General features: G+C 49.7%; 1 protein-coding gene across 3 annotated transcripts; it reads left to right on the plus strand.

Moving 5' to 3' along the window:
• Nucleotides 1–917: 917 nt before the first annotated feature.
• SLC25A48 (solute carrier family 25 member 48) lies at nucleotides 918–12,958 on the plus strand. Of its 3 annotated transcripts, none has more exons than XR_008972181.1 (8): nucleotides 918–1,062; nucleotides 2,074–2,117; nucleotides 5,913–5,984; nucleotides 6,545–6,797; nucleotides 7,481–7,729; nucleotides 8,908–9,041; nucleotides 11,777–11,994; nucleotides 12,438–12,571. XR_008972181.1 is itself a non-coding variant. In XM_057409435.1 (8 exons), the coding sequence occupies exons 1-7, from the start codon at nucleotides 1,017–1,019 to the stop codon at nucleotides 11,897–11,899; spliced, it is 921 nt and encodes a 306-aa protein (XP_057265418.1). In that variant the 5' UTR covers nucleotides 918–1,016; the 3' UTR covers nucleotides 11,900–11,906; nucleotides 12,438–12,576. The 3 variants fall into 3 exon arrangements, 2 of the variants coding, with proteins under 2 accessions (XP_057265418.1, XP_057265417.1); XM_057409435.1 differs by having other exon boundaries at nucleotides 11,777–11,906; nucleotides 12,438–12,576; XM_057409434.1 differs by lacking the exon at nucleotides 11,777–11,994 and having other exon boundaries at nucleotides 12,438–12,958.
• Nucleotides 12,959–14,730: the final 1,772 nt, after the last annotated feature.

Here is a 14,730-nt window from a genome sequence, read left to right on the forward strand (position 1 = left end):
CCATCAGTTGTGGTTCTGGCTGCCCTGTTCAAAGGTTTATTAAAATAGGACTGAGGATGAAAAGGATCCTCTTGTATGAAAGGTGAACTAAACAGAGCTGGGCTTTGACTCTGGGAAAGATGGGAGTGAGGGAGAAATGGGTAATAGAGCTGTAAGAAAACTGTGAATGCTTTGCAGAACGAATGGGGTAGGGAGCAATTGTTCATCACTGGCCGAAGTACAGAAACTGGAGGTATCTCCTGAAAAGATAATACAGAAACTGGAGGTATCTCCTGAAAAGATAATACAGAAACTGGAGGTATCTCCTGAAAAGATAATACAGAAACTGGAGGTATCTCCTGAAAAGACGAGGCAGTGTGATCCCAATGAAGCAAATGGGGATGTTTTTTTTCAGTTGAATAAGGCTGTGTAAGTTGTGTTCTTTATCTCTGGGCTGCCATCTTTAATTTAGGAGTTTATAGCATGCTTACCCCCCCCCCCCCCCCCTTGTTTTTCTTCACCTTCATCCCGAACCCCCATCGCTGTTGCCTGGAGGATGCTGCTCTTCCTGCTCCTCGATGGGACCAGCCCCAGCGTGCAGAGGACCCTGCTCTGACCCCGCTCACCTCCCCCCTCATCCCCACAATAAACCCCAGTCCCTCCCTACGCCCGACCGGGCCCCCCCTGTCCCAGTCCCGTCCCTCCGGGTCTCTCCCACCGCCGGCCCCTGTGCGGCGCCTTTAAGCCCCGGTGCGTGATGTCACGGCGGCCGTGAGACACCGTGCGGCGGCCGGCGGGGCTGCTGCGGGGACCCCGGTGCCGTGCGACCGCCCCGTCCGCTGTCACCCCGTGCCCGACGGGGACCGCCGGCTCGGTGCGATCCACGGCTCGGGGCCGGAGAGGGGCGGGGGGGGGGGGGGGGAACGGGACACGGGACCCCGTCCGTTGTCACCGCCTGCCCGGTGCGGACCGCTCTTCGGTGGGGACCCCCGGGCGATTGGGACCCGCCGCCCGTCGGGGCGGGCTCGGAGCGCAGCATGGACAGCGTGCAGCTGCAGGACTTCGCGGCGGGCTGGGTGGGCGGTAAGTGATGCGGTGGGCCCGGGGGGAGGACGGCAGCGAGGGGGAACGGGAGCGTAAACCCCGGTGGTACCCAGGAGCTGTGCATCGGGCCGGCGCGCTCGCACCAGCGGATGCGCGCTTTGCTTTGCTTTGCTTTGCTTTGCCTCGCAAGTGCAGTTTAATGCGATATCCGCGGACGGGATACTTAAAACTGAAGTACCGGTACATGCGATGCGGCTGTGACTGCACACTGCCGGCTCTCCCCGCTGGAAGCACCGAAGGGGAGCTCCGGGGCACGCAGTGGCAAAGTTGGGTCCCCCAGTCCCCTACCCTGAAAAGGTACTGCAGGGCTTTGACCCCACGGTCTTGCTTCGGCAAACAGGCTGATGGCCAGGGAGGGATATTGATCCTGTCTGCTGGCAATGCTGAGTGCAAATACCGGGAAAACAGACACCAGAAAGAGCAGGAAGCGTGAGGATGTGTAGAGGCATCAGTACTGAGGGTTCCCACTGGGTTTAATAGCTGATAAGGTGCACAGCTAAGTTGCCACGGATGCACTGCAGAAGCAGCAGGACAGAGGTTCTATCACACACCACCCATCGCAGACCAGAGCTCTGCTGAGGCTGCTGCTCACACCAGGCTCAGGAAGGGGGTGTGAGATGGCCCATGGATCCTGACCAGGCCAATAGGTTACCTGACTCTAAAAGCACAGGGCCTCGGCCAAAAAGTTAGGTGAGCAGCTTGGTTTTTGGATCCCTGCAGCGCGTGGAGGCAGTGCAGTCACTCCCCCTGCCCTGCTGACCCCATGCTATTGCTGCACACCCCGGGACTGGGACAGGACGTCCAGGGGCTGAGCAGCCAGCAGTTTACATCACAGCACTGGACCGCAGGCAGCCTCAAGGTTACAACGTCCAGGAGAAAAAGGAATATTTCCTATGGAAATCTCTCCTTCTCCCCTATAAACCCATCGCTTCCCATCCCATCACAAAAGCATCCTCAGTGTTTTGTGTAACGCTTTGTTTCCATCCCCAGGAGCTGCCAGCGTTGTTGTTGGTCACCCCCTGGACACCATCAAGGTAAACCGCTTTGAACCATGTTCTCCTGTCACCACACAACCCCCCACTGACAGGGAGCCTCTCTCGAGACGATGCTTCACACCTTCACTTACCCCATCACCCCAAAGGGGAATTAGCCTGGGTAGAAATGTTTTAATAGACTTTTTTCCTCTTCAATGCTTGTTTTGAGTGAGAAACTGAAAGAACTGGCTGATACGTGCGAGGATGAATGCTGAAAATTCAACCTGGCTTTGCCTTATGTGTGGTTTAACAAACAATTTGGACAATGTTTTATTGGACTTTGCTACAGACAAGTATTCAAAGGGCAATGGGGGAACTATATTTGTTTTGCTGCAGGCACATTTTTACGTGTTCTCCTAGTGCTGGCAATGCTGGGAGGGCAGAGTGCTGAAGCTGTTATCCCAGTGCTATGAGACATGGTATTTACTATTCCTGCAAGACAACTGTTCACAGAGGGAATGATTTAGACACGTAAAAAGATATTTGCTAGCATGATGCAGACAGTACAGCCTGACCCAACCAAGCTGATTTACCCCACTGATGCAGAGACAGAGGAAGAACCCATTCCTTTCTCTTTCTGTACAGTGTGATAGACAGCTCTGAGTCCTTTTGTTCCTTCCACTGCTCTGCCCGTGGGCTCTGATCTGGCTCCAGCCTTGTTGCTGGCCTCAGTCAGGGCTGTCAGAGGTGGCAAACCCAAGGGCCAGTGCTCCCGTTTGCACCTTAGAGACCCTTGGAGGGTGATGGGGAGGGTGGACCAGTGCAGAGCTACGCCACATCCCTTCCCAAGCCATCACAGCTGCCCTGTTGCACGCACCCTGGGGTCAGGAGATGGTTGCCATCCCTATCCTTCCTAAGCTGCTAAGGGGGTATCAGTCCCAGGAGCACTGCCATGTGAGGATGGATGCAGACCCCACACAGCGGAGCCATGAGGCTGCCTGTGCCACCCCAGCAATGGGCATGGGCAGCACAGGCTGGCTCTGCTGGGGGTTGCCAAGGCAATCCCACCTCAGGCTGGAGGTCAGGGCATCATTGCCAGGCTTGGGGGAGTTTGGCAGCTACTGAGAGAGGATCCTGCTGGGAAGCACCCAGTTTCTGGATGCCAAGAAAGAACGAGCCCATCCTTCAGCGCTTATAAAGACAAGTGCCAGGCTGACACCTCTGTTGCTTGGGAATACCAAGCAGGCAGACTTGTTGCCTTTCCAAATTTAGGGGAAGGGAGGTGGAAAGGAGAGTGTTTTACACAGCACTAAGCCAGCAATGGGGCAGCTCAACGGCATTTGCAGCATCCAGGGGATGGGGGGGGGGGGTGTCCTTCCCCACCTGGAAGAGGAGGCAGTGGGATGGGGTATGGGGTACCCGCACCAGGGTTCCCACCCAGCAGGTCTCCTCCTTCAGCTGGCCCCTTCCCCATATCGCAGCCTCCATCAAATCCAAGCAGCTGGTTTTTCCCACAGCCTTGCCACACTGAATAGTTTTACATGTACTCACTTTTCATCCTCCACATTGCATTAATTTCCCCAGGAACCTTCTGCAGTTTCTGGGCACCACCCCGGAGCCCTTTCTAATCAAAACACACCAAAAAGGAGGATTTTCCTTTGGAATATCCATGCTGGTATCAATTGACTTTGAGGGAGATGCCAGCAGGGGTTTCAGTGCCAGGTGTTAACAGCTTGGCGGGGGGGCATGTGTGCGAGGAGCAGTTTGTGAGGACACTCCGTTTCCCTCAGTTACTCAAAAAATGCATTAACCTGAACCTCTAAATACCTGGTTACTGTGTAAAAGAAAAAACAACAAGCCCATGGAGGCAGAATGGAAATGTCTGGGCTAAGCATCCAGATGAAGCCAAGAGGGAAGGCAGGGCTGTGCACTGTGGCTGCCCTGTCCTGTCCTGCTCAGGGTGCAGGCAGCCTCCCCAGTGGTTCTCCCCTATCTCCATCACCCCTGGTGTGATTCATGGCACTGGTCTGCCCCCATGGCCCGGGCCTGCTGGGGTTGTGCACTGTGCGCTGCATGAGCACCAGCTTGTTTGTGAGGGCTCGGTAAATGCTCTGCTTTTGCTGCTGCCTTCCCCATGGCCTGTGGCTAAGCCTGGAGCAGAGCAGCAGTCCTCAGCCTGTTCAGACAGCAGCATAGAACAGCGAGAGGTGACCCTGTTAGCGTGGTCCCACCGCAGCACCCCACTGGGCAGGCGCTTGCAGGGTGATGGTGCTGGTCATAGAATCCCAGTGCTCAAGGCCAGGTTGGATACGGGCTTGGAGCAAGCTGCTCTAGTGGAAGGTGGCCCTGCCCGTGGCAGGGGTTGGAGCGGAATGATCTCTAAGGTCCCTTCCAAGCCAAACCACTCTGTGATGATTATATGCTATATGTGAGAAGGGGAAAGCACGTGGAACCATACAGGCTTTGTCGTGACTTCTGCACCATTTCACCCAGCTGCTGTAGGCATTGTTTGGAAGGTGTGTAACCATTGCTTTCCAGGAACATTTGTGTTAAATGATGTAAAAATGTATTTTTAAGTGAAGCATGGACAATTCCTGAGACAGAGCTGAATTGTTTCAGCTCCATTTAGTATATGTATGTCTTAAGATCTACCTTAGATCAGAAGGACCCTGAAAGCCTGCCAGGGGAGCACGCCTCTCCTTTAGAACACCTTTAGATGGATGCCTTAAGAATACATCCCAGCTTCCACTAACAGTCCCCAGATGGAGAGGACCACATCACTCTTCAATTTCCACATAGATCAGGACTCTGCCAAGGAGAGCACCGCACACCAGTCTGCTGTCCTGGGCCAAGGTAGCTGGTCTGTACTGGAGAGCAATTTGACAGTCACCGATTCCAGATGTTGCAGAATGCTTCGGACCTCTGCGGTCCTGTTGAGCCCTGTGGATGCACATCTATCTTGTTTTATCACTCTGTTTTCTTTACAACTAAGTGCAAGGTCCTACACCTGGGTGGGAGCAATCCCAGGCACAGCTACAGGTTGGGCAGAGAAGGGATTCAGAGCAGCCCTGCGGAGAAGGACTTGGGGGTGTTGGTTGATGAGAAAATGAACATGAGCCGGCTTCAGTGTGCACTTGCAGCCCAGAAAGCAACCGTATCCTGGGCTCCATCCAAAGCAGAGTGACCAGCAGGTCCAAGGAGGTGATCCTGCCCCTCTGCTCTGCTCTCGTGAGACCTCACCTGGAGCATTGTGTGCAGTTCTGGTGTCCTCAACATAAAAAGGACATGGAACTGTTGGAACAAGTCCAGAGGAGGCCACGAGGATGATCAGGGGCTGGAGCACCTCCTGTATGAAGACAGGCTGAGAAAGTTGGGGCTGTTCAGCCTGGAGAAGAGAAGGCTGCGTGGAGACCTCATAGCAGCCTTCCAGTATCTGAAGGGGGCCTATAGGGATGCTGGGGAGGGACTCTTCATTAGGGACTGGAGTGACAGGACAAGGGGTAACGGGTTCAAACTTAAACAGGGGAAGTTTAGATTGGATCTAAGGAGGAAATTCTTTCCTGTGAGGGTGGTGAGGCACTGGAATGGGTTGCCCAGGGAGGTTGTGAATGCTCCATCCCTGGCAGTGTTCAAGACCAGGTTGGACGAAGACTTGGGTGAGATGGTTTAGTGTGAGGTGTCCCTGCCCATGGCAGGGGGGTTGGAACTGGATGATCTTAAGGTCCTTTCCAACCCTAACTATTCTGTGATTCTATGATTTGCTCTCAAAGCAAAAATCACATTGTTTGTGTAGCATGAGTTTCCCTGGGCTGGAAGCATGGGATTTTAATCACATTTTATGGATGTCTTTTGCAGACTCGTCTGCAAGCTGGGCAAGGCTATGGAAATACACTCAGTTGTGTTCTCACTGTGTACAGAAATGAGTCTGTAAGTACTTTATCTTACTGAAAATGCAAATAGATCAATGGGTCAATTGCTAAACACATAATGCAATTATACAAAACCGCTGTTGACACCAGCAGTTATATGAAGATCAATCGAGTCAATGCAGTTAAGCCTGTAAATCCCTACATTCTTCTCTTGCTTAACTCTAGGCAATGCTCCTGGGTACTTCTACAGGGAAAAGACAGATCCCTGGCATGGAGGGATAAATGTCCTCACATGGGTCAGGGTGTTACATCCACAGTGGCTCTTTTGCATGTGCCTGCTGGGAAAGCTCTACTGGAGGTATTTTGCTGAGTCTGGTGATGCTAGGACAGAAGCTGTCCATAACAGGGACTTTCACATGGGTCCCTGTGCTTCCAGCATATCCTGTACCCTGCACAATCCTGACAAGCCTTTAGCAGTATCAGTTCATTTCCCTGTGCAGACGATTGGTTCAGGAGACATCTGCTGCTTGGATTTGCATCTCTACCCTCACAGACAAGCTGGGTTTGCGCTGCTCAGTCCCATTCACCCTCCTAACTCCGGCTCCCTTCCCTGGGTAGGTGGTTGGCTTCTTCAAAGGCATGTCCTTCCCTCTGGCCACCATGGCTGTCTACAGCTCCGTGGTGTTCGGTGTCTTCAGCAACACGCAGCGGCTCCTCAGCCAGCTCCGGCATGGAGACCCGGATAGCACACCGGTGCTCGGCGACGTGGCTCTGGCCAGCATGGTGGCTGGGTTCATCTCCGTGGGTATCGGCACTCCTGTGGACCTGGTAAAGATAAGGCTCCAGATGCAAACGCAGCCGTACATCCAAGGTAGGGAGAAAGAGCATCTTCTTCCTTTCTCTGCCAGTCCTTGGTGTTCACTGGGAGCTTTAGGACAGCTTTGCTTCAAGGCCTGGCTCCCTGCTGCCTCGTGCCACTGCAATGGAGGGCCATGAAGATGATCAGAGAGCTGGAACACCTCTGAAGACAGGCTGAGAGAGCTGGGCTGGTTCAGCCTGGAGAAGAGAAGGCTCTGGGAAACCTTAGAGCAGCTCCAGTGCCTAAAGGGGCTATAAGAAATCTGGAAAGGGGCTCTTTATAAGGATATGTAGTGACAGGACAAGGAGGGGTGGCTTTAAACTGAAAGTGAAGATTTAGATTAGGTTATTAGGAAGCCTAGAGAAGCTGTGGCTGCCCCATCCCTGGCAGTGTTCAAGGCCAGGTTGGAAGGGGCTTGGAGCAACCTGCTCTAGTGGAAGGTGTCCCTGTCCGTGGCAGGGGATTGGAATGAGTGATCTGTAATGCCTTCAACCCAAACCATTCTATGATTCTATGACTCGAGCTAAAAATGCTTCCTTCTGCATTCCCTTTCTTAAACCTTTTCCCCACCCACTATGTAATGATCCAGGGGAAAGAAATGGATGGCAGTGATTTCTCATCAATGATGGTGGGCTTTTGAGAGCAGTTCTGTAGCAATATATTTATTATAATAGTTGTATCTCTTTGTTTTGCAGCAAACATGAAACTAAAGCCCACAGTTCCTGGATTTCCTGTGTATCGAGGTCCAATTCACTGCATCAAGACAGTCCTACAGAAAGAGGGGATAGCAGGAATATACCGAGGCGCAGGAGCAATGCTTTTGAGGGATGTTCCTGGGTACTGCCTCTATTTCATCCCTTACACAATCTTCTGTGGCTGGATTACCCCTGATGGATGCATTTCCCCTAATCCCTCCTCCATCTGGCTGGCAGGGGGAGTAGCAGGTAAGCACCTTTGTTTCCCTCAACACTGGCGAAACAAGGATGGGAAGGTTCCAAGGGGAGATTATAGGGTCACCAGGAGAGGACATGGGGATGAGCAAGCTCCTTCCCCTAGGGGCAGATCTCCTGGCACCACAGCTGCTCCTTATGACTTGGCAAGCCTTATGGAAGTTGTGTTATCAGACTTTCATCAGGCTCAATGTCAGCAAGAAGGAGCACAGCCAGCACCTTCATCTCCCTGGATGTCCCACGGCAGCCTGCACATCGCACTGCCAGTGATCCCCAGGCAGCCAAGATGCCTCCAGAAGAGGACTTTAACCTGTTGGCTCCCCACCAGGAGGGTGTACACCCTACCCACAGGCAGCAGAAGCAGAGCTGGCTGTTATTAATCTTCTTATTCTTCCCTGTGTACACCCGCAGTAGGACTGACGTACATCTCTCATCGCACTCCCATGTATAAAGCCACCCCTGCACCCACTCCCCGTTTCCTGGCTATTTCTAATCACAGACCCCTAAAGGAAAGTCAATCTTTAGCTCAGGTAATGAGCACAAAATGCCATCTCTGTTTCTCCTGCAACTAAACAGAGCCCTGACCCATCTGGGCAGTTCTCCATCATACCCCAACACTCATACTGGTCCATACAAACTCTTGTCTGTCCAACAGCCATGCATTGGGGCTGCTTGCTGACCTTGTCAGGCAAAAAATCCCACTCAGCTGCAGGCTAATTAATGTAAATGGCCTGTTCCCTTATAAGAATGATGAGGTAGCTCAGCTGTGTTGGGTGTAATCCTGCCTACATGTGATGGAGCTGTCTCTTGTTTTCTCAGCTCAAACCTTGGTTTTCAACAGTATTCTCTGAGGATTCCAGGTTTTGTGCAGCTTGAGCTTTTCCCACAACATGTCTACGCTCTACCAAAAGCACAGCAGAAGATTTGCATCATGGAGGACACCCTTGGACTGCCTGCATTGGATTACCAGCATCACCCCCAAAACCTCAGTGCTCCATCCAGAAACAGGGAGCTTTGCTCCTAGAAATACCTGCACCTGAGCAGGCTGAATGCCCTGCAGTGAAAACCCCGTGAATACAATGGGGTAGAGGAGAGGTGAAGGTCGGAGTTCACTGACTGTAACCAAGGAAATAGAGAGAAGGAACTGTTCAAATACTTCTGCATTTTTCTAGGAGCCATTTCCTGGGGGACTGCTACTCCAATGGACGTTGTGAAAAGTCGGCTTCAGGCTGATGGAGTTTATTTGAGCAAGTACAAAGGGACCCTTGACTGCATCTTGCAGAGCTACCAGAACGAGGGCTTAAAAGTAAGTGATATTTGAAGTGAAGCCTGGGTATTAGGCATTTAATTTTAATTGGAAAGTACAATGGATGTTTCAAACCTCTCTGCAGGGTTGAGAGGCAGCTAAAGCCCATTACTGTGATTATAATAATGACAGTAGGTAATTATAGTGGAGATTCTTTTATATCCCAATAGAGTAATAATGTGCCTTACAGCAATGGAAAAATGAATGACTGGGGGTCACAGTCTGCTGGTGTAATTAACTTACAATAACACTTCATGTCAGTGCATTTAAATGTGAGTATGATTTGACTTAGTATAAATCAGAGATTGAAAATCTCACCTCTGTGATTGCTTTTATAAAACGCAGAGGTCAAATGTTTCCCATTGACACTGGAATCAACAGGCAATCATTCCAGTGGCACCCTGGGTGTGTTTGGCTGCCCTGGGTAATGCTTTGGTGGAGCTGATGCTGCCTTTTGCAATGCCTGCCCTCATTTTGCACCAAGATGGAGCTGGTTGAAAATGCTCTTAAATTAGAATTGCTTTGGTTTCCAACGTGAAGAAGGGCTGTGTGCCAAAACCAAGCTCATGTCCTTCTGACTTTGTCTCTTAGTGTAATAAAAGGTGTTCGTTCTGCCTGCAAGCTTTGCCTCAGCTAAAGGTGGATGGCAAAGAACCAGGGTCTGCAGCTTTATTGCGTTGCCAGTGCATGGTTACGAGAAGTGATGTCTCCTGATATTGAAATAAATCTCTACTTAAGCTGCCACCAAAACATCACGTGGGCTCTTGGCTCCAAAGCGCTAATTTTCACATTCAGAGGGCAAAGTAACAAGTTACAGAAAGAAAACTAAGCTCCAAAATCACAAGCCGCTGTGATTTCAGTATCTGCCAACATGCCACGATGTTATGCCAGCTGACACTGGGCCTGCAGTCTGGTTTGGGTTTTGCTGGTAAATGAAGAAAGCCACTTTGCTATGAAGTACAAGTACCTGGAGAGATGCTAAAGACTGTTCTTGGAGGGTCAGGCTCTCTGCAGGCTGCCTGCCCTGTGTGTTCACTTTGGCATGTGGCTTCACAGTAAAACAGAGCGTGTTTGAAAAGGGAATTTCCCTGTGTTTTCCCTTCTCTTTCCATCGTCATCCCCTACCTGCCTTGTCCTGCCTGAATATTAACAAGTCAGTCAGGCACACTCAGTTGTTTTTGTTGGAGGTCCACGCTGGTTGCAGTTTTGTTGCTGTCATGCCTGGCACGCAGACTAAAGCTGGCAACAGGCCTGCATAGCAGTTGGTGATAAGACTGGATCCTTCTCTTGTAAGGAGACACACAACTGGCAAATGGCAAACTCAGGTTTGGATGTTTTCATCTGGGGACAAAGGAACAGCATTCACAGTGCTGGAAGTAATTGCCTGTATACACACAACCAAGTCAGCACAGTTCTCTTCTTTCTGCATAGTCAGGTGTGTTCATTCTGATGGGAAAAGCTTATGACTCTGGGCTTTCCTTCATAAATCCTCATTTAACTTGGCTCTTTTGTGTTACTGCTTGGATACTGCACAAGAAAATGGAATTTCCTCCCAGACAATTCTATTTTCTTAACAAAATAAACCACCCCAATGAATCAATAATATCCTAAATATCCCAATATTGCAATTTCATGTTAGCAAACTCCACCCTAAGCTATGCGAACGTACTTGAATTCTGCCTTGTGCAAGGCAGCACCATGCACTGGATTTACTGGATACAAGATACGGTGGTGTTTAGCAGAGCTCAGTATTTCAAGGGAAATGCTCATGAGACACTTTAATCTATGGGCTTTTGTTCTTGGAGCTGAGCTATTCCATGCTTCCGTACAGCAGCCACGGGAGCTTTGCCTTTGTAAAGCCTGGAAGGGGGCTGGCTTGGCCGATGTGACTTTTCAAGTCCATTTTGAAGACGTGGTGTTTAGGTTAGTGACCGCAGCGATGCGCCTGGGTGGTTAAAGCAGGGGTTCTGTGAGAAACAGGCCAGCAGAGATGCCCCCTGCAACCCTTGTCTTGTAAACAGGAGCAACAAGGGCCCCTCTCCGCTCTCCACAAAGCACTTTGCTGTTCAAGCACCCAAAAGCCACAGGATCTTTCACTCTTGTAAGTGCCAGCATCTTTTCAAAACCGGTATATGAGCAGAATGAGGAAGACTGGCTGCAGGTATTTGTTATCTTAATGAAAGAAAATGCTGGCGCCAAAGCTTGGCTTTTAGGAACCCTTATGTGAAAATACCAGCTTTTATCAAGTATTTTCCCCAAAGCTGGTGGTGAGAGGCGGTTCTGAGCACGGTACAAAGTAAATCTGGTTTTCCTCTGCAACCACAGACCCAGCCCTGGGAAACAGCATTTGCTGCATGAAACCAACAGCCTCCTTGTACCGCAGGGTTTGGATGATCCCAATGGACTCATCTGTGCCAAGGGAAGAAGGGGCTGTAGCTAGGTAGGACAACACTGGAACACATTTTGGGTTTCTTGCTTTCTGCTCTACACAAGGATGTTTTTTACCCTTTACTTCTTGTACCTCCTCTGGGCAGATACAGATGGGAGCACAGAGCTCAGTGATACCAGTGACTTTTGCCATTACTTTTCCATTCTCCAGCACAGACTTCAGCAACGACCAGCAGCAAGAGTGGATTCTGGTTCTTCAGAATCCCACTATGACTTCATTCACTGTTTTCTTCTTCTTAAAAGACCCCATATATTCCTATGCTCTAACCTTTTTCCATCCCCAACAGGTCTTTTTTAGGGGCATCACGGTCAATGCAGTGCGAGGATTCCCAATGTGTTCAGCCATGTTTCTTGGCTATGAACTTTCTCTCAAAGCAATGAAAAGAGACCAAACTGAGACCAATCCTTAACTTCCAGGTCAGCACATAAAGACCCTTTAGCTTGATTAGAGAATTCATCTTTGAATCAAATGGACTTGCAATTGTATAGATCCTCTGGAAGACAGGTAACCTACATCTGAACAGTTGCTTTTCAAACCTGGGTCTGTGGGATGTGGAGCAGACAATGGATTTAGGTTTTATTCCAGACTGCTGGAATTTCACTGATTCTTGTGATTGTTTTCATCGGTCTAAATCACAAAAGAGAATTTGAAAGGAAAATATTCTCTAATGTTTTATAAGTTGTGAAATATGATTCTCACCTAAGTCCCTGCACGGTATCAATTCCTCCCTTGATCCTCCCATAAAGACCTGAAATTAAGCCCTTTTGAAGTGTCTTGACCACCAACTCACAGTTTTACTCTTTCCCTCATAAACCTAGGGTTGCGTAAAGGAGCAGCATTAAAAATATCCAATTAAAGACCCTTTTTAGCAGTTTAATACTCATTCTCGGCAGTCTTTGCTCTTTCCTGCAGTACTTCATAAACCTCCTTCTTTCTTATTCCAAAAGTGTTGCTGGGAACACCTGGAAGCCTCCTCCTGTCCTGAGCCAAACCAGCAGTGTGGTGTTGGAGAGGGATCAGCTGCTCTGACCGAAGACTCTCATCCTGCACCGACAGCATCTGCTTTCTCTTCTGCCATGGACTTAGTCCCTGGAGGACACTGAAAACTGCACCAGCTCCATCAAATCCAAAGACTGTTTTCTTATCACATCTTTCCCTCTTTTGTCTCAGAGCACCTTCATAATCCCCATGGTGGTGTTGGGCTTTATCACCAGTGACATTTTCCTATTGAGCCAAGAGAACAACTTGCTTCCCTTACCCACAAGTGAGATACACCCAAACCAACCCACCAACATCAGCCACGGAGCATCGTTTGTATGACATTGTATATAATGCTCCTCTTTGCGAGCAAGGAAAGGGGGAGGTGAGGTGGGTGTGCAGGGCCCTTTGGTCCAGGAAGGGCTGGATTCCCACCAAATCCTGGCTTGCTTTCAGGATCAAAAGAATGGATGACTCTACCCATACGAATGGACACAGAACTCTCCTGTTTGCCACAATTTAACATATTATCAGGGAAAAAATGTGAAGGGCTTCAACAACCTCTCTGTTTTCTAAGGTATAAATTGAATTGGGAAAAGGAAGGATGTTAAATTAGAGGCTCAGCTGCTCTTTTTCTTCAGAAAACAATAAACCAAGTCATATAAATGGCTGGCTATTGCTTTACCTAACTCATCTTGTGTAGCCCTCCAGGGACCTGCTAGAGGTGACTTGTTAGACCTGATCTCCCTGACACAACAGTCCAACCTGCCAGCTGCCAAACCCTGCAGGCATCCCTTTGCAGCACCAAAGGAGGTCTCTGAGGGATGCAGAGCTTATCCCAAACTGTTCTCTACAATACACAGGCCAGCTTCAGACGTCCAGCTCTTTGCTGCAATCCTACTGAGACAGCTGGGGCAGCCCCAGGTCTCTCTTTGGTCTACCTCAGCTTTTCAACTATTCTAGGGTCTTTTATGTTGTGGCTATTTCTGTTTATGCTGTTCAGTGTCTCCATGCGTTCTTTTCTAAGCATGGAGCTTCTGGTGCCGAAACCCAAGAAGAACCATCTCTGCTGGGATAAAAGGACTCTAGTGGCATTGGCAGGAGAGGCTGAGAACAGCCTCACATGCAGAGGGACATGTGGCATCAGGACCATTCAGGGACAGCACTGAATGGTTCCCCCTGTCTTCTCTTGGAGAAGAGCTCCAGGGGAAAAGTCCCACAGTGATGGGTTTAGCAGACACCATCAAGAAAAGCTTCTGAAGACAACCTGGAGCAGCCGTCCAGGTTTCCCCCTTTATGGAGGAGAAGGAAAAAGAAACTCCTGTATCCTCTTCCCTGGGTGAATGGAGGAATTGGTGACAAGACTTGAAGACCTCAGCAGAAAGTGCCTAAAACCTCAGGTTTCTGAGCATTACTCATAAAGGGGGTTCCCAACCTTGGGCTCCTCTTTACTGGGGCCTGAATTAAAACCAGAAGCGTGGCCTCCCCCAAAACTGGCCTTAAATGTGGGAGAAAGAGCCGGTGTTGCTTCATCTCAGGACATGCAGGCAAGGAGGCGCACGATGCCTTTGAGCTTGACAACATGAACTGACAAACAATATGGGTAAAATTAATGAACCTTCACAAAAAAATTTGTTGCTGGCTGCATTTAAGGTTTCATCTATTCCATGTTACCTGTTTTAACGCACATGGATGTAAAACATGTTCTTTAGATGCACAATATGTCTCCAAGGATAATACTTGGGAGAGGTTTGTTTTTCAATGCAAGTAAGTGGTGGTGCTAATCTGCCCACATTATACATTATATACACCATAAAGTAGAATGAATTCATTAAACTGATGAGGTTTGCAACAAGGTGTGTATGTGAATGATCCTGCCCTCTCAGTGCCCAGGTTTGGTCTGCCCAGTGCTCCCTGAGATGTAAAGCCCTAAGCCCCACGTTGGAGCTGTATGGTGAGTTTTCCTGATTTCTTCATCCAGTTAAACCAGTTTTGAGATGGATGCCCAGGATTTAGAGTCATAGATTCATAGAATGGTTTGGGTTGGAAGGCGCCCTAAAGATCATCCAGTTCCAGCCCGCCCTGCCATAGGGAGGGAAAACATAAAGACATGGAAAGTGATTGGGACGTGAATACAAAGCTTTGGCCACATGATGGCAACCTCGCTCATGGCAGAGCATGGCCGTGTGCTGCTGCTGTCTTGTTTTCATTCAACGCCAGGTCCTTTTGCTGTCAGAGCATCACACGCTCCCCTCTCAATAG

Source organism: Pezoporus wallicus, unplaced genomic scaffold, assembly GCF_028554395.1.
Source record: "Pezoporus wallicus isolate ANWC-B61680 ecotype Strahan unplaced genomic scaffold, APGP_CSIRO_Pwel_v1 contig_8166, whole genome shotgun sequence".
Taxonomy (NCBI): domain Eukaryota; kingdom Metazoa; phylum Chordata; class Aves; order Psittaciformes; family Psittacidae; genus Pezoporus; species Pezoporus wallicus.